General features: G+C 44.9%; 3 protein-coding genes across 4 annotated transcripts; 2 read left to right on the forward strand and 1 right to left on the reverse strand.

Annotated features, from left to right (window-relative positions):
* Positions 1–1,857: 1,857 nt before the first annotated feature.
* Positions 1,858–9,148, reverse strand: LOC134034668 (uncharacterized protein C18orf63-like). Its single transcript, XM_062479174.1, has 14 exons — positions 9,122–9,148; positions 8,694–8,826; positions 8,474–8,552; positions 7,831–7,887; positions 7,508–7,619; positions 6,391–6,432; positions 6,128–6,204; positions 5,231–5,331; positions 4,997–5,093; positions 4,470–4,555; positions 4,111–4,297; positions 2,428–3,126; positions 2,215–2,298; positions 1,858–2,106 (listed from the first exon to the last, which is right to left on the reverse strand). The coding sequence occupies exons 2-14, from the start codon at positions 8,822–8,824 to the stop codon at positions 1,984–1,986; spliced, it is 1,875 nt and encodes a 624-aa protein (XP_062335158.1). The 5' UTR covers positions 8,825–8,826; positions 9,122–9,148; the 3' UTR covers positions 1,858–1,983.
* A 404-nt stretch (positions 9,149–9,552) lies between these two features.
* LOC134035119 (cytochrome b5) lies at positions 9,553–13,447 on the forward strand. 2 transcript variants are annotated; one of them, XR_009932309.1, is made up of 6 exons: positions 9,553–9,879; positions 10,919–11,047; positions 11,529–11,558; positions 11,684–11,718; positions 11,918–12,067; positions 12,460–13,447. XR_009932309.1 is itself a non-coding variant. In XM_062479972.1 (5 exons), exons 1-5 carry the CDS (start codon positions 9,745–9,747, stop codon positions 12,000–12,002), a joined length of 414 nt encoding a protein of 137 aa, XP_062335956.1. In that variant the 5' UTR covers positions 9,553–9,744; the 3' UTR covers positions 12,003–13,447. The 2 variants fall into 2 exon arrangements, 1 of the variants encoding a protein (XP_062335956.1); XM_062479972.1 differs by having other exon boundaries at positions 11,918–13,447.
* Positions 13,448–14,752: 1,305 nt separating this feature from the next.
* ppp1r3g (protein phosphatase 1 regulatory subunit 3G) lies at positions 14,753–15,775 on the forward strand. Its single transcript, XM_062479692.1, has one exon. It carries the CDS (start codon positions 14,801–14,803, stop codon positions 15,572–15,574), a length of 774 nt encoding a protein of 257 aa, XP_062335676.1. The 5' UTR covers positions 14,753–14,800; the 3' UTR covers positions 15,575–15,775.
* Positions 15,776–18,562: the final 2,787 nt, after the last annotated feature.

The raw sequence follows: 18,562 nt of genomic DNA on the forward strand, positions 1-18,562 counted from the left end.
ACCACATATTTAAATCACTGCCATCTGCACTGTTCCTGGAGTAAGCCAGTAACCAGAATGTCTCTTTCACCATCTCACTCCATGTTACTGAAGATGTGGCTATACAAGAAAAAGGCAAATGTACTGGAATATGTTTCTTTGATTAGTGGTTGTTAAGATGTAGTAGGCATACTGTGTGTCCTGAATTTAGAAGTGTACATGCTCTGAGCACCAAAGAATTCTCTAGTGATCTCAAGCTCCGTCTGGTAAGATGGATGTTCCTTTAACAAATATTTGTCTTTCAATAACCACGGCCCCAAAGCAAACAAAAACAGAGAATATTTAGACTGTGTGTTTTCCATTCCGCTGGTCTTTAAGGAAGCATCTTTAAGAACTACTCTCCAATGGTGCATGTTTGATGTGTGTGAATACAAGACAAACAAGGGATTACAAGTGTGGGTGGTGGGGGGGGCAGAAAGAGAGTGAGAGAGAGAAAGAGGACATGATAATACAAATAATTGACTTTCCAGCTAAAACTCAAGAAACGGGATTATAATGTACATAATACACTGCCATGACTACACACAGAATATGATTCTCATGTGGAACCAAGTACAGTACTCAGCTACACTATTTACACAAACACACACATAGGAGTGGGATTCTTTATAACCTGACCCTAGACTGTTCCACTACACTGCACCCCTTAATATGGGGCCCTGGCCAGGCCTCTCTCTCTTCCTACTCTCCACTCTGTCTCTGCTTTGCTGCTTTTCAAACACATGAAACGTCTAGATGAAAACCCAGACACACACACACAAAACAACGGCCCCAATACCTCCCAGACAGAAACACAGGAAAATATCAGACCATGGATGTTGTGTTATTTGTAGGTGAAATGGTGAATTGACAGTTCCACAGTATATTCTGAACTTTCTGACTGACACTAATGAGTGCTTTGCCTGAGCAAAAGGATCAAAGGGCTCTCACACACACAGACACCCCCCCCAACCACCATGATGAGACAGTGATGAGCCTTGACTAGCCATGAACCCATGCATTAGACTACAGAGGTGACTGGTATCATTATAGGTGTTTGTGTGTGTATATTTTAGGGGTTCAAAAGTAACAAGGCTGCACCCCCAGGGCTGAGAGAGCAGAACATTCCTCCAGCTGAGCTCACAAGCGTGCCGAGTCATGCTCTGATCCCAGACACACACACACACACACACCTCAAGCTGTGGTGTCATCTCACACACCTGCAGATGTGTTTCTGTGTCAAGCCGTCTGCCGACTGACAGGAGACCGAACTTGATGCCACAGAGTCTCCTGAGAGAACTCTTTCTCAGTGTTACAGATACACTCAGAGCATACTCACATACGCACAGCACTAACGATTAACAGTTAACTTCCAGAACAAAACAGCTTAGAGAAGAAGGTAGAACCGAGAGGGAAACAAGCAGGGTCTGTTTCCTATTACCGTCTTTGATGTTTGAGAGAACTGCCCTCGCTTCTCCCTAACCCTGCCGTTCCTCCACACCAACAGCACCACCAGTGAAACCAGGAGGAAAGCAGGCTGATCCCAACCTCCAGTGACCCGTGTCTGAACACCACAGTTCCTTCTATCTGGAGAGGCCATTAAAACTACTGGATGAATAAATCATGAGAGGGTCTGCTGTACAGTAAGGATGGCCCCCTTGAAAGACTTAGAGGCTGTTGATATGGGGGAGAGAGAGAGAGACGAGAGATTTGGGGAGTTGTGATGAAAGTTAAAAAGGGAATATTTTAAAGTTTGTCTCAGTACTGTGTGATAGTTGGAGACAGACAGGACTAAAGAATGCCACACACACACACCACAACTAAATAACAAGATGTGGCCACCAGATAATAATCCCCCTTTATCAATTTTTCATTGTTTAAATAAGTAGGTGATGACATATAAGTAACAAGTAAATAAAGCAAACTGTGACAAAGAAGTTGGAGTAAAACAACCACCAACATGAATTAGGCTTCACTCAGGATGCCCATAACCTTTGACACCAGCTCATCCTTCCTGTCCTTGGATCGCACAGTCACGCCCCTTTCCCTCAACCAAGCCTGCAGAGTAGCTGTGTTGACCTTCGACAGCTAGAGAGAGAGAGAGATATAAATAGTTAAAACAGGCAGTCAGACAGAACTGGCTTTCTAACTTCTCCATTTTCGCTGTTACTTTCCGTTTCCCTCCCTCCCTCGTACCTGGTTGCTCCTAGCATACGTCTCCACGTCCACATCCTGGACTGAGGGCTTGGCGTTCTTAGGCTTCGACTCAAACCAGTACCCCTGAAATATGAGATATCACACTTTAAGATAACACAATGGGCCTAACCCCCACCGTGAGTGTGTGTGTTTGTATCTACATGTGTGTGTACATGTTGGACGGGATTGTTCCATCCCAAAAGTTATCCTTACCCCTCTGTTGCTTGGGATATCAGCAGGTCCCAGTGCTGCAGGTGGAGGTAGAGGAGGGATCTGGGCTTCTCCAGCCCCAGACACATACACCCTGCCTGGGGGAGCACCCTGGCTGGATGGGGCCCCTTGGGTGGGGTGTGGAGAGCCCTCACCCAGCTGGGGACGAGGGGTGAAGCGAGGGGTGGATGCTGACAGAAGCTGTGAGGAGGAGGAAGAGGAGGACCAGGAAGGAGCTGGTCTCTTGTGGGAGGAGGTGGAAGAGGAGGACCAGGAAGGAGCTGGTCTCTTGTGGCCCGGAGATGGTCCTCCAACATGTTGGTGTTGTTTTTTCTCAGCCAGCAGCTGAGTGACGTTGACATGTCTGGTCAGCGACTTGTTCTTAAAGATGGGCACTATTCTAGCCCCCGCTTCCTGGGGGGGTCTGCTGGAGCAGGGGTGAGCAGAGGAGGGGTAGAGAGAAGAGGAGGAGGAAGCCCAGACCTGGGTTTGGTGCGTTTGTGTCCTTGGTCCAGCGGAGTGGTCCTCCAGGACTCTAGTCTGGCTGGCATCTCCCTGGTCCAAGTTCTGACCTCCAGTACTACACCTGGCCGGAGGCCGAGACCCGAAGGAGGGCTTCACAGATTGGGCAGCAGGGAGCTGGGTCAGGACGGGGCGGCTGGTTGACTTGGTGGTCAGGTTGACTGGTTTACCACTTGACACCTGGAGACATAGGTTGGGGTGGGGGGGGGGGGGTGGGGGTGGGAGTGAGCAAGATGGAGAGAAAATAATTTAAGTTAGAGGAGCGAAAGAGTTTGAGATAGAGTCTAGAGTGTAGACTTTACTGTGAGTGACATGAAGGATTCTCCCACAACACTTGAACACATTAACGCTAATCACCTCAACCAAACCCCACAGGACTTACATCACCTCCAAAATGTCAACATTCATCTTCATGCAAGCCTGTGCACGTCTTTCTGCTCAATTAACTGCATTATATTTGGCAAGTCTCTGTGTTAGTGGGTGCGTTTCTCTCTCAGCCCTATCAGTAATATCTGCGTCAGCTCATCGGAGACTAAGAGCCTCTCCAATCAGCTCCCAGATCGTTCATCAGACTGTAGTAACAGTCTGTAACAGAGAGCAGCCAGCTTCTGCTGGATTCAGGCCCCCAGTGTGTGTGTGTGTGTGTCTGTGTGTGAGCTTGAAGGCTACAGTCCATGTATGACCTCACCAAGTAGGGAGAGTAAGAACCCCCTCCTCTCTTTCTTACTATTTATCTTGCTCACACAGTATGTTCCTGCCTCTCTCTTTATCACACACTCACTTCCTATCCCAGAGCCCCCTCCAGCCTCCCTTCCTGCTCGAACGGTCCACCCAGATTAAACAAATAAATCACCAGAGATGGGAGCAGAATTATTTTTCCCTAGCTAGCTAGCTAGCTAGCAGTCTGTCTGTCCATCTATCTTGTCTTTCCCTCCATCTCTTTCTCCTCTTATTCTCCCTCTCGCTGTCTTGTTTTCACTCTTATCCCCTCACACTGGCTACAGTGAGACACCCCAGTGCTGTACTGGCTTTTATGTAGGGTTTTAATGGCTGTGTTGACTGGCAAGCAGCAAAGATGTAAAAAATGAACTTCTAAGTAAGTCGAACAGAACAGTAGATGCTTTGTGAATGTGTGTGTGTGTACCCATTTGTGTGTGTGTGTACCTGTGCAGAGGCCGTGCTGAGCAGAGTGTTGGTGTGGTAGCAGGGCTTGCTGGTCATGCGAGCAGAAAAGCCACAAACGCTGTGCAGCTTGTCCCTTAGATCTGAGGAGAAGGTGCCTAGCGCCCTCTGCAGGTCGGTCCTGGGACAGCGCTGCACCAGCCCACTTCTGATGCAGCTCAGGGGGTAGCTGGGGGTAAGGAGGGCAGTTAAGGAGACTCAAGAGATAGTGGACAAAGGTTCTTTTAAATGTTTGAACTCTTCTCAGCTCAGCGGAGGGGAGCAGGTAAGAAGATGGAGACGATGATCTAAATAATGTATTCATTCATCTCTCCGTCGAGGACTGCAGCGGAGGTGGATACGTGAAGAGCCTTTGTCCCACCAGTTTGAAGTAAACGCTGCAGTACACAACGTCCTGCTCAGGAAGCTGGGGAAGACGGTAGCCATACTGGAAAACACAGCAACACACTGACTCAGACTCTGACTGACTCTGACTGACAGCAACACACTGACTCAGACTCTGACTGACAGCAACACACTGACTCAGACTCTGACTGACAGCAACACACTGACTCAAGACTCTGACTGACAGCAACACACTGACTCAGACTCTGACTGACTCTGACTGACAGCAACACACTGACTCAGACTCTGACTGACTCTGACTGACAGCAACACACTGACTCAGACTCTGACTGACTCTGACTGACAGCAACACACTGACTCAGACTCTGACTGACTCTGACTGACAGCAACACACTGACTCAGACTGACTCAGACTGACTCTGACTGACTCTGACTGACTCTGACTGACTCTGACTGACTCTGACTGACTCTGACTGACAGAGCACAACAGAGAGAGAGTGTGTGTGTGTGTGTTGAAACCCACCAGACTGCTCCAGTGGTTGTGGAGGTCAGCGTAGCTCTGGAAGGGGCAGTCTCTTGGCAGCTGACGACTGATTCTCACTATCTGTCCTTTCTTCATGCTAGCACACACACACAAACACAATTGTACTAATAACTGCATTGAACACAATGCAGAAAGACTTACTATAACCATTAGGGGCTTCTGAAGCTATTCCTTGGATAGCTGCAGTACCCTAACCACCTCTGCTACACTGACCTGGGTAAGATGTAGCACCAGTTGTTAGGGGTTTGAACCACAGAGTCGTGCTGGGACAAGAAGTTCCTCAAGACAAGAGGAGGAAGATCAAAGTCTTCTAGCTGGAAACAACAGAGGAACAGTCAAAACGTGTGTGTAAATGTGTGAGTGGTGTGGTGGTATGGTGTGTGTGGTATGGTGTGGTGGTATGGTGTGTGTGGTGGTGTGGTATGGTGTGGTGTGTGTGGTGGTGTGGTGGGTGTGGTGTGGTAGTGTGGTGTGTGTGGTGGTATGGTGTGTGTGGTGGTGTGTGTGGTGGTATGGTGTGTGTGGTGGTGTGTGTGGTGGTATGGTGTGTGTGGTGGTATGGTGTGGTGGTGTGTGTGGTGGTGTGGTGGTGTGTGTGGTGGTGTGGTGCGGTGGTGTGTGTGGTGGTATGGTGTGGTGCGGTGGTGGTGTGGTGTGTGTGGTGGTGTGGTGCGGTGGGTGTGGTGGTGTGGTGCGGTGGGTGTGGTGTGTGTGGTGGGTGTGGAGGGTGTGGTGGTATGGTGTGGTGTGTGTGGTGGTGTGGTGGGTGTGGTGTGGTAGTGTGGTGTGTGTGGTGGTATGGTGTGTGTGGTGGTGTGTGTGGTGGTATGGTGTGTGTGGTGGTGTGTGTGGTGGTATGGTGTGTGTGGTGGTGTGTGTGGTGGTATGGTGTGTGTGGTGGTATGGTGTGGTGGTGTGTGTGGTGGTGTGGTGGTGTGTGTGGTGGTGTGGTGCGGTGGTGTGTGTGGTGGTATGGTGTGGTGCGGTGGTGGTGTGGTGTGTGTGGTGGTGTGGTGCGGTGGGTGTGGTGGTGTGGTGCGGTGGGTGTGGTGTGTGTGGTGGGTGTGGTGGTATGGTGTGGTGTGTTGGTGTGGTGGGTGTGGTGCTTACTCTGGCTGGGGGGAGTCTGACAGTGTTGGCTTCCACACTGACACACAGCTGGCTCTCGTTGGTGTTAAGCTCCATCACTGGACAGGGAAATACGTGCAAAGGCTACAGTACAGGACGACATTACTGTGTAGTATTGGACATTACTGTGTGTGTGCATAATTGTGTGTGTTTCTCGTGTGAAGAGGAAAGCCCTGGCTTGTATCTTGGTAGATCTTTTGCACACAAACACTAACAGATACAGATATATACACACACATACCTACCAATGGCATTGAGCCTCCCAGACTCAGACAGGAAATCCCTTCCTAGAATCCGGAGAAGAGATGCGTGTACAATGAGTATTGCACCACACAGTGGACATATTGCAACATAACTTGGTGCATGTGAGTTTTAGAACAGGAAGTTACAGTACGAAAAGAAAATAACTGAAAGTGTGTCTGTGTGTACTCCCAGCATTAAACAACCTCCAACCCCCAAGGACAGTGAGGCCTTTCTAACTTTAGAGATGAACACAGTGTGAAATAAAACTGTTGGAGGACGTGTGTGTTTATATACAGCTATGAATCCGCCCCGAGTGTCAGCTGAAGTCCAGTACTGCCTCACATTGACACAGGACTCCCACCTCAGACCTGCTAAGCTCTGGATGCATTGGACACACTTTGTTTTTGAGCGTAATATCTCTTTATTTAGAGACGTCCCAGTTAACCTTGCTCCTGTTAGTGAAGGCTACAACAACTGGACTGACATGACAAGGTTGAACTGCTGTGTGTTTATCCAGGGTGGATGCTTATTCTGCAACACTATAATATCTTACCTTTGAAATCAAATATAAAAAAGCATGTTTTTTTCCAAACGAGTGTCTTAATACATCTACTAGAAATCTAGTGTTTTTTTGCTGAAGCTTAATGAAGAAATAGTGGAATAAAATGACAAAAGAAAATAGGAACAAGCTGTTTGAGAGAGGTGTGGGAGCTTAAACAACATGGTGATATCTACTGGGGCCAAGGTGAAGGTGAGGCATGACACACACATCTGCACAGTCACTCTGATCACAAACCAACACACACACACACACACACGCACGCACACACACACTATCATTACACAGAGAGCAAGATAGAGTCAGAGAGAGAGAGAGGGAGACCTTTGAAACCACTAAAACAAATCAGTTTTGTCAGTCTTTCACCTAGACAATTTGGAGAGGACGATTCTATAGGTCGACAGCTATACCAAAGGCACACTAACTCATTGACCCAGTTGCTCATTCTCTTAGTCCCTCCCTCATTCCTTCATTTCCTCTATCCATCTCTTCCTCTCTTTCTCCCATCCTCAATCCCCAGTGATTTGTGCTCTAGTCTACAACCGTCCCGGTAGACCTACCGGCCAGGAGGTACTGCCCTGCCTTGTTCCAGTCAGGAGCCAGTCTGGCAGGGAGGGAGTAAGACAGCCCAACCTGGAGGATGGATGGGTGAACCCTCTGAGGAAGGCCCATCTAGACACTCACACACAAATACATTTTAAATACTGTGGACAATGGGTTAGGGTTACGCGCACAATTTGAGCTATGCAAGTAGGCCGCAAAGTGGTAAAGGTTGGGAATGACTGACTTAAAATGAAAAGTTATACAGGATGTGGAAAGAATTCCCAGTTTAAAGTTTAAGACTATTGTGCAATGTGCAAAGCAGTTAACTAGCCTAACTCACCTGTAGATTGTGTCTCTGAACGTAAGTTTGGAGAACTTCTCTCTTATAGAAGCTGATCTGAAAGGTAAAGATGGGAGATTATAAATACTAATAATGTGAATGTGATATGAGAAGACACAAATTTAAGGAAAAAGCACAGTATGACGCTAATAATAGACAGCTGATCATTATCTAGCCCTCATGTGCTTGAGTAGAGCTTTGGCTTCAGTCACCAGAGTATGCTTGGAATGCAGACAGATAATTTGGACTCACAGGAAGCATGCCTCTGGTAAGGATGTGTAGACATGCACACAACTCCACACACACGCAACTAAACGTTTACAATCTGATTGTCACGCAATAGCAGAAGTGTTACATCAGGCCCTTGCCACAACGCTGGCTGGCTCGCTGGCTGAGCGATTGACAGAATAGTATCTATCACCAGGGGCGCCGCCAAAACGTTTGGGCCCCATAAAGAGATTGCAATCCCACCCCCCCCCCCCCCCCTCGCATTTTGGTTATGTCCATTTTTTTATTCAGCACGTTTTCATTCTAAGCTTTTTGCGGCCCCCTGAGTCTCAGTCCCACACTTCGACACCTAAAGCTAATTATGTTGGTCAGGTTTGATTAGACACCATAGTATAGTTTTCTAGTAGCTGCTCACCGCCATAACAACTAGGATCTCTCCATAAGAATCCAACACAGGAGACGCCAAGATCTCAGAGTACAGCAACAGCAGCTCTCTAGAAAACAGACAAGATTATCTTTATAAAATAATCATTTCAATAATGCCATTATTCGAATGCATATGAGCAGTCATGATGGGATAGAGAGATAGAGAGCGAAAGTGGGAGATAAGAGAAGTTAGATTCAGGTTGTCTAACCTGCAGGTCTTCACCTGTGTGTTCCTCAGCTCCTCAACATCCTCCACCGGCACAGTCAAAATCACGCTGCACAGCTTCCTCAGGTCAGGCAGACTGACAAAGAACAGCGCCTGTTCCTTGCCAACACTCATCTCTTTACGTAAGGACAGTTAAATAAAAAACAGAAAAACAAGAATTAACATCTAGTCTAAGCCATCGTCCACTGAGTGTAGTTTTCTTGGTCTCAAATTGATTAATTACGAACAGTGGTGCTAATTAGCATGCACTCACCCGGCACAAATAGCTAGGCTAGGCGTACTTTCCAGGGAAACGTTTTTTTATTCGCGACAGCTGAAACTTGCGTCTTAAATGACAAGTTGCAGGCCACAGTTCAATACATAGGCCTACGTATTTGGTAAAAGTTGCCCGAAGTAGACTATTGTTATTACCTTACTACAATGATTTCAAAATACAAACTAGCCACTAGCCACTAGCCAGTGCCACACGTTACTGATGTCAGATCAAACTCAAACATTTTATAATCTCTTCCCGCCAAACTTTGGTAGGCATCGGTGACTGTAACTCGCACGTGTCACATAGCCTAATGAATTGTTGTCAGCGGTGTATTTTGATAAACTCTTGGTATGATACCAGTAAACGACCGCACTTAACGTTACACATAACGTAAAAATGTAATGTAGCAGATTAAAAAAGAGAACCTGGCCACATTTTAGGTTTTACATTGCATTGATAATATGCCACACGTCATCGCGTGAGAAACAGGTTCTTTTTTTCAATCAGATGAACTGTAATGAACTTTATCCTAGTAGTTGCCCAGCCTCCGCCAAGCGATGAAAAGAATGGCACGCCAGTCGGACAATGGGAGGTTCCTAAATCGTGCTGGGCGCTGCAGTTGTAACTTGGTTCCTCCTTCACAATCTAGGTTAAATGTTGCAGCGAAATTTCTATATCAGTACATCGAGATATTCGTGACGCGGATCATTTCGCTGATCGCTTCAAACATTCGTTGGTGCCGTACATTAAAAGGTAGGCTACAGTATAGGCTACCTGGATGGAGGAAACAGCCGAGAATGGTCATCCTGTCAAATACTATCGGCTGTCAGAAATCGAGGAGCGAAATACGTTCAAGTGTACATGGATAATCATACACCACAATATCTATGATGTGACAACATTTCTGGAAGAGGTGAGACAACTTGCACAACAAACACTTCATGATTTCAGTCAGGTGGTTTAGGCTACGCTTAAATATTAAGTAAACAAAACATGTAGGCGATAATCCCTTTTATTGCCATGTCGTGAATGTTTGTTAAAGAAACAAGAAAGAGGTCAAAACATAGATTTTTTTTGCCACGAAGTAACCTATGAGAAAGCTACATAAGTGAGTTGTAGGCCAAATGTAGAAATATGCGGTTCACAAACGTTGACCTCCTGGTAAAGTTCAAAATTAGTAGCCTAACTAAGAAGGGGGGAGGTGCTTTATTGGTTTGAAAGAAAACACGTTTAAGTTTAGACTCTACCAACTTCGATTGGAACATCAGAGAACAACTTGACTGGGCTTCGTGTCATGCCTGTTAAGTTGTAGCCTACTTTAATGTTACGGATTCGAATTCGAATGGCTCATTTCCCCCCTCTCAGTGCTAGAGTTCAGTTGAAGACAGTACCCCCAACAACACGGTATTAACCAAACTACAATTCCCAGATCCCCAAACACATCTGACCTACACAAAGATACAAAACTTTTCCCCCCACTAAACTAGACGTGACGTTCATTTAGGGTACTTTTCTCCAGACTTTCGTTAACTAGGACAGTTACCAACACCCTCACCTCTACTCCAGTCCCAACTCAGATTTTATGGCAATGATTAATTCACATGGGTAAGCAAGAGGTATATTTGGCAATCCTTGACCCAAAGCATTTTATCTGACCAAAGTAAGCTGGCCCCTGACATACTAAATTTCACATGTACCAACACAAACTGTGGAAATCCTGGAGTTTGAGACTAGATAAAGAGATTCGACAGGATAGTAAGCAACAGTATGATGATTAATTGTATTGATTTAAACATATATTCAAAACGTTCTAACAAATATATTGGAAAATATAGTCCAACAAAACATATAAATCATACCATTACAACACAGTACAAACAACAAACCTCAGAACTTAGGCCGAAGAAACCCCAGATTCCATATTTGTGTTATTACCCCACCATGCCTTGCAGCACCCAGGTGGCGAGGAGGTGTTGCGGGAGCATGGGGGCGGGGATGCCACGGAGAGCTTCGAGGACGTGGGACACTCGTCTGATGCCAGGGAAATGGCTGCCAGCATGGTCATTGGGGAACTGCATCCTGTAAGATACACACACCTCTTTCTCTTCATCCAATTTTCTCTCTTCCTTCTGTCTCCCACTCTAGTTCTCTTTTCTTCCTCCCTCTCCCTCCTCTCTCTGCCCCCTTTTAAACTGTGTCTCATATAAAAGGTATATAAGGTCTCAAACTCAAAACATTGACGGTCCGCTCTTACTGTAAAGGGGATATAGAGGTCACAGGTTCAAATACCCCTTGTACTGAACGTCACTTTGGATAAAAGCATCTGGTAGGCGAAATAAATATTGTATTATAAAATATAATATAGCATAAACATGAATACATTATTAAACACCTTCTTACACTCCACCTTCCGTCACTCTCCCTCCCCTTTTCACCAGTCTGCTTCATCTCAAGCCTGATATTTCTCTTCTGTCCTTCACAATCCTCTTCAACCCTCTCTCCCATCTCTCTCTCCCACTCCCCCATCTCTATACCTCTCTCTCACGTTTGTTTTTGTTACAGGATGACAGACCAAAGATTGCCAAACCACCCGTAAGTAAAAAACAGACAAAAATAAATTTAACTTATTACAACTGTTAGTTTAATGTCACATAGTTCAGCTCATTACTAACAAACCAACTCACATAGTTGATATTTATGTTGTCCATCTATTCCAGGATTCAATAGTGACAACAGTTAAGGAAACCCAAAGGTACCTTAAAGTTTCCTGCAACTATTTATTTTCACAACTTTCCTGTTTTAAAACCACTTTCAAAGTAGTTTTCATTAGCAATATCAACGTTGCAAGAGATTTTCTCTCTCTCTTTAAAACAGTGACTCACCTTATCTGATGTATCCATATTGAGATTGGAGAACACTGATATCTGATTTATTGTTCCCCTTCCCGCCAGTTGGTGGAGCAACTGGGTCATCCCTGGTCTGGTTGCAGCCATTGTCACAGTGTTGTACCGCATGTACATGGAAATGGAACAGTGACATTGTTATTCAACGCCATCATCACAGCACATGTCAATCAAACTCATAGATGTGCAGACGGACAGGTACATTGGCCAATTAGGAAGCCCGGTGGCGCCGGACGAGGTGTGGATTTGTGTTCCAGCCCAGCATTAACTGCAGCTCTGACCCCAGTCACTTATCAAACCACTCACTCACCTGAGTTGTTGGTTCTGGTGTTGGTGCTGGGCTTGAATAGAGGCATTCACTCTCTGTACGTCTTGTAAGACCAGGACTAGGGGCCAATCACAAACAACTTTTTACTGTCTCGGTTGATCTGAAATAATTGTGTAGATAAAGGCAACATGTCTATGTGCCTCCTAGAAAGTTAGAAGTGGCTTTCCATCTTTCTCTGCTCCAGGAGCACCAGTTTCTATGAGCAAGAACTAGAGGCTAGGAAATAGGATTAACTAAGACCCTAGTTTTCTTTTCTCCATAGCGTCCAAGATGGAGGACCCCTGGTTGTGATGTCACCACTTTCTTTAGGACTGTAGGTTATCCAGCCTGCAGGCAAATCTATAGTACCCAGAAATAAAATGTATGCTAATCCTCCAATTATGCAGCATTGTGCTATTGTTAATGAAGGCTCTTGTTTATGTTGTCCTGTTGAAGTAGATTTATATTTTACAGTAAACAAATAAATACTAATATTTTGTAAATGAAATATATTATCATTATTATAAAACTAAAATGAAGGGGGTAGGGCTTAGTGGTTAGAGCACTTGACTGCAGAACAAGAGATTGCTGGTTAAAACCCACTATACTGTATCACTTTGGTGATAAGGGATAAATGAATACATTATATCTTATCAAATGCAAAAAAAAACATCCAAAAGGCATATTCATGCAAAAGCTGTTTATTTCTCATAACCAGCAAAAATCCCAGAGCAAGATACTCCCAAGTTGGGAGTCAGGTGGCTGAGTGGTTAGGGAAGCGGGCTTGTAATCAGAAGGTTGCCAGTTTGATTCCCGGCCGTGCAAGATGACGTTGTGTCCTTGGGCAAGGCACTTCACACTACTTGCCTCGGGGGAATGTCCCTGTACTTACTGTAAGTCTCTGGATAAGAGCGTCTGCTAAATGACTAAATGTAAGACGCTTTAGCAAAAATCTAAACAGTGAAATGACAGTAACTACTGGGTACTTCCTTAAACTCGAATATTCCATATGACATTTCTGTGTGTGAACGAGGCGGATGTTTCATAGGAAGCGTTCACAGTTGCAAGCTAAGTAGGCTTACTGAATTGACCAACTCTACTCTGGCCCCTAAAGTAATTGCCCCTGACAAATACTGTACAGCATGTTGGGTTTAAATGAAACGTGTTTTGGATTCACCTGCTCAAAGCTGCTAATCATCCCCTGTAAGAGACATGGGTGTACAGAAATTTTACAGATTTGTTTTTACAATAAAGTGATTTATGAAACGTAAGTTTAGTTTGGTGTACTGTCATTTATTTAACGTTTTCTTGAGTTAAACACAAGTACAGAAAAGTGTTTAAATCACGACGTCCACCTTTTGGTCTTTGAGAATATAATAGCCTATACATTTGGCGATATGAAATTATCATGAGATAACCCTAGTGCCTTGTGCTGTGAATGAAGACTTCGAGAGCTCCATCTGGTGGACAGGTTGACTATTATTATGAGGGGCCGTTTATGAAATAAACACATAACACATTCACATATGAAACGTTCACACATTTTATCAACCTTTTAACCCTTTATTCGAAATTATTTTTCAAAAGTATTTTTCGAAATTATTTTTTCAACCTTTTCAAGTTTTTTTTCTAAATATATTTTTGTAAATATTTTTTAAACCTTTCAAAACTGAATGCGTTTCATATGTGTCTGCGAGCATTTCACATATGACCATATCAAATATTTTTCTTGACATAACGATAATGCAAACCTTAATAAACTCAAGCAACTATCTAGCATAATCTAGTAATGTAATGGCCTTTCATACGTAGGTCTTTACGTTACACCATTGACACAGAGACACAAAGTCAAGTTGACGTTTATTGGAAAGAGCGGTGGTGACGACATAAAGGACAGCATTGCGTAGACTCGAGGACATCTGCTGTTGTTCACAAATATGACCAAGAGCTGCTCCGGCCAAAAGTGCTGACAACTCAAACAACTAACCACAATCTCGTGGGCTGTGAGATGCACGGCCAAGAGGGTCTTTATTGACAGTGTCATTTGTGACGCACCTGTCGAAGCACAGTAGCCTTGCGGTGCAATTATGTAAGAGGATTTGTTTAGATTTCCCAATTGAAGTGGATCAAGCTCTACCAGATAAAAAATAGATAATAGTAAATGTAATTATCTATACATTAATATTGTATTTGACAGTGTCGCTAGTCTACTTATCATAAATATCCAATGTGATTGAAATGATCAATTATCGCAAAAACTATGAATAATCTATCTACCAAACATTGGGTACAGGTGTAATTGTGATGAATGGATCACTAAAATGATTGATGGATTTATTATCTAATAATAAACGTGTAATAATGAAGAGAGTTGAGAGTTGAGAGTTGTTTGTAAACTTACATTACGTGGCACTGACGTATTATGATGACAGATGGCTGTGTACAGGTTGTTTTTATTGTTTGGTTTACAAGGTGGGCGTGTCTCGTGAGAAAAAAGTTCTAACCGGGTCCCTTGTTCGTCTTTCCAAGCTCATAAGGTGGATAACGACGGCGCGCTGCCAAATATGTCAGAGTCAACTGTCCGGCATTCTACCCAACTGGCTGTTCAACCATCAGAGGGGACCATGCTGTCAGTGAGCGGCGAAGAACCGACGGAGAATGGGGAGGATTTGGAAGATGTGTCAGAAATGGAAGCTTGCGAACTTTACGTGAAAGACAGGAGAAGAGCGAAGTCTCTGCCGGCCTATCCAGACCAAGCCACACTTTTTGAGGATATCGCGAATAACGGTCGAAAACGAGTTAAGTTTGCGGATTCAATGGGTCTGAATCTGGCGAGCGTGAAGCACTTCAGCACAGCAGACGATCCAATGATCCCCTCCAAAGTTCTCTCGAGGCTGCAGAGTTTCCCCCCGCAGCAGGAACGCGAGTTGCTTGGGGACCTATGCTCAAACTTTAAATCCGCCCTGACCATGGACCGTTTCGTAGCTACGTTCAAGATGCCAGCGGAGGCGGTGGATTTCGAGGCGAGCGTACTGCAGCGCCACATCACATTGGAGAAAATTACCATCACCCAGTTTGATGTCCGTGGACACATTCGGACCGATACTCACAGTTCCTCAAAGAGGGAGGTTGGGGTGAGATACACTTTCAACGACTGGCTCTCCCTTGTGGACGCGCAGGCGATAGCAGTACCCGGGGAGGAAACAGGGATGGTCGGTGAGCGTTTTACCTTCATGATGTACACACCCCCGTTCCTCGACCCAAGTTCCTCGGTTCACTTTGCAGTCTACTTGAGGAACGACCAGGGCGAGTTTTGGGACAACAACGACGGTCAGAACTACACGTTAAAGTACAACTGCATGCCAACGTACGACAGCGCGGTCTTCCATGCCACCTGAGGCCCGTGCGTAAAGGCCTACACAAAACGCGCTATTCATGCGTAAAAGTCATCTTTCTCAACCCAGCTCATGGATGGATCGATCTTTTTATCCCTTCACTATTAAAGTCATCTGTTGGTTTTTGGTTGACATCTACCCTCGTCATATTCTTATCAAAGTGGTCTTGTATCCCAAGGCCTATCAGAGAGAGGCTATATCAGAGTAATTCAATGGAGTCAGTTGGCTGAGCGGTGAGGGAATCGGGCTAGTAATCCGAAGGTTGCCAGTTCGATTCCCGGTCATGCCAACTGACGTTGTGTCCTTGGGCAAGGCACTTCACCCTACTTGCCTCGGGGGAATGTCCCTGTACTTACTGTAAGTCGCTCTGGATAAGAGCGTCTGCTAAATGACTAAATGTAAATGTAATTCATAATGATAAACTAGGGCAGTCACTGTGGTCAACTTTGACTCAAACCTCCTGTTTCCTTCAGGACTGTGATGTGATGGAATTGATCAGTAACTATTGTACATAGTGTTTTTGGCTTCACTGGCCTCAGAGGAAAATGAAACAGAACAACATGCCTCTGTGTATGTGTGCCTTCCCCTGTATTCGTGTGATTGAGTGTGTGTGCAGCCCTGTGTGTATGCTTGCATTATGAATTGCCTACTGGCAGCCTGATTGGTCGGAAGTAGGCCAAGTGGTTTAACAGATATTTCTGTGTTTATATTACAGTACCAGTAGAAGTATTACACCCACAACATGTATACACGATGAACATGAAATACAGGAAGAATGATCTCGCTATTGTGTCCTTTTAATGACAAAGCACATGTTTGTTATGTGATGAAGTGTGTAGTGTACGTGATGAGCTAGACATGTCCCTGTCCTCCTGAGCCCTGGAGCAGTCTCACAGACCAAAGTCCTGATGACAACTGTTTAGTTTGTCGATGGGAAAAAAAGAGGAAGAGGGAGGGTTGATGAAAGAGAAACAGTGAGAGAGCTACAGCATAAAGTGAGATAAAAGAGAGCTATTGAGAGAATTGAGTTCTCCACAGACAGATCTGCAAGGAGGGCAGCATTTCTGGTCATGGAATGTTCTGTCTCCATGTTTCCAACACCTGGAGTTTCTAGCTTACTGTTAGTAAGTTACTGATACTCTCTACACTGACTGTGTTCCCAAATATAAACCCACCATAAAATGAAATCCACCAAGCCATCATCATGCTGCCCCGCGTCCCCACAGTGCCTTGCTTCTCCTCATCTCTCCTCACTCAAAACAACAAGGCTATTGTTTTAATGAGGTTTTATTTATTTATTTACTACGATGGCAAATCTGTTTTCCTGTTCCAATGCTTTGGGGTTAGCTCTCTGTCGAACACACAACCATGTTTGTGAGAGAGAAGCGCCAGAGAGGAAGACACACCAGCCCATCACTGTAGCCCATCACTGTTACATCAGGCAGGGGCAAACCCCCGCCTGATGTAACAGTGATGGGCTGGTGTGTACTGTGCTTTTGTGCGTTCTCTTCTGTTTGAGCAACCTTTGGAGGTTAGTGTGTGTGTGTGTTGAGCAAATGTGATCTTTACACCGGTGTCATTGGGTCTGCGCTTGCCTAAACCAACACATGGGGCTATTTATGGGCATGCTCAGCCTTGTGGCATACCTTCACCCCCTTACAACACACTAACCCGTGGTCCTGTAACCCAGGTCACAGGAACTCAGGTCAAGAGGCCATCATCATTCTCGTCTTCATGTGGTGTGTGTGAACAAGTAAAAATCTCTACTCTGAGCTATTGAAAAAAAAATGAAAGGAGTTGCTGATGTTCGGAACATGCATTTCATTTAATATTTCATTTATTTATACAGCATCTCAAACGAGAGCAACCCATATATACAGTACAGTCAAGCAGATATATCCTGGACAGGGTCCAGGCTGAAGCTGATCATGTTGCTCACATACAGCAATGTACAGGATGGCCATGACTATGATAATGACACAACTATCATGTAATTGTCATATATTATCATGAATCACAGCACCAAGGTAACGAGGGGTAAAAGTACATTAACATCAGTGGATGATGTCGTCACAGCACTGTCAACAAAGTGATTCAAAACGAGGACTTTCTAAAAGCAGGAAGCACGAGGGCTGCTGCATGCAAGCTTATGATGGAACATAGGAGGTACCCAGAACACTGTGCAGGGTTAGAAGGGCTCTGATGCGTCCTGTTTTATACATTCCTTGAACCAAAACAAAAAAATCCTGTGTGAGTGAGTCCTCCAACTTCTCCACTTCCTCTCATCCCTCCCTTCTGTTTGGCTGGTGTCAGTTTCTCTCTATTATGGTCTTCTGAATTTCATACATCTTTCCTAAGGACACCTGTGTGAGGAAGAGATACAGAGAGGTCAATGTACACTGTATATAGAAAGATAGAACTAGATAACGACATACACATTACATTTAGCAGATGCTCTTATCCAGAGCGACTTACAGTAAGTACAGGGACATTCTCCCAAGGAAAGTAGGGTGAAGTGCCTTGCCCAAGGACACAACTTCATTAGGCCCAGCCGGGAATCGAACCAACAACCTTCTGATTAATAGCCCGACTCCTTAACCGCTCAGCCATCTGACCCCCGATGACACATACATTTAGTGGAGTGGAGAGTCCCTGTCCTCTGGGAAAGACCATTATGCTTCAGTACAGAATATTTACACCAGGGATGCACTGAAAGTTTGGCCGCCAAAAAATCTCTCATTCGATTTAGCCATTATCACAGCGCTAGCCAGCAAAGGGCGATCGTGTCAGCGAAGTGGAAATACTTCAATGTTTTTGATAAGGACATCATATTTGTAATCTGCAGTGTTGGTTTGGCAGAAATTTCAAAGGGGAGTACAGTGCCGAAGCACTTTTCCATGACAGGTTTGACACATTCATTAATTTCATGACATTTATTAAAAAGTCTAATATTAGTGAAGACATTATGACAGGTGTTTGGGGTGTGTGTGC

Source organism: Osmerus eperlanus, chromosome 15, assembly GCF_963692335.1.
Source record: "Osmerus eperlanus chromosome 15, fOsmEpe2.1, whole genome shotgun sequence".
Lineage (NCBI taxonomy): Eukaryota > Metazoa > Chordata > Actinopteri > Osmeriformes > Osmeridae > Osmerus > Osmerus eperlanus.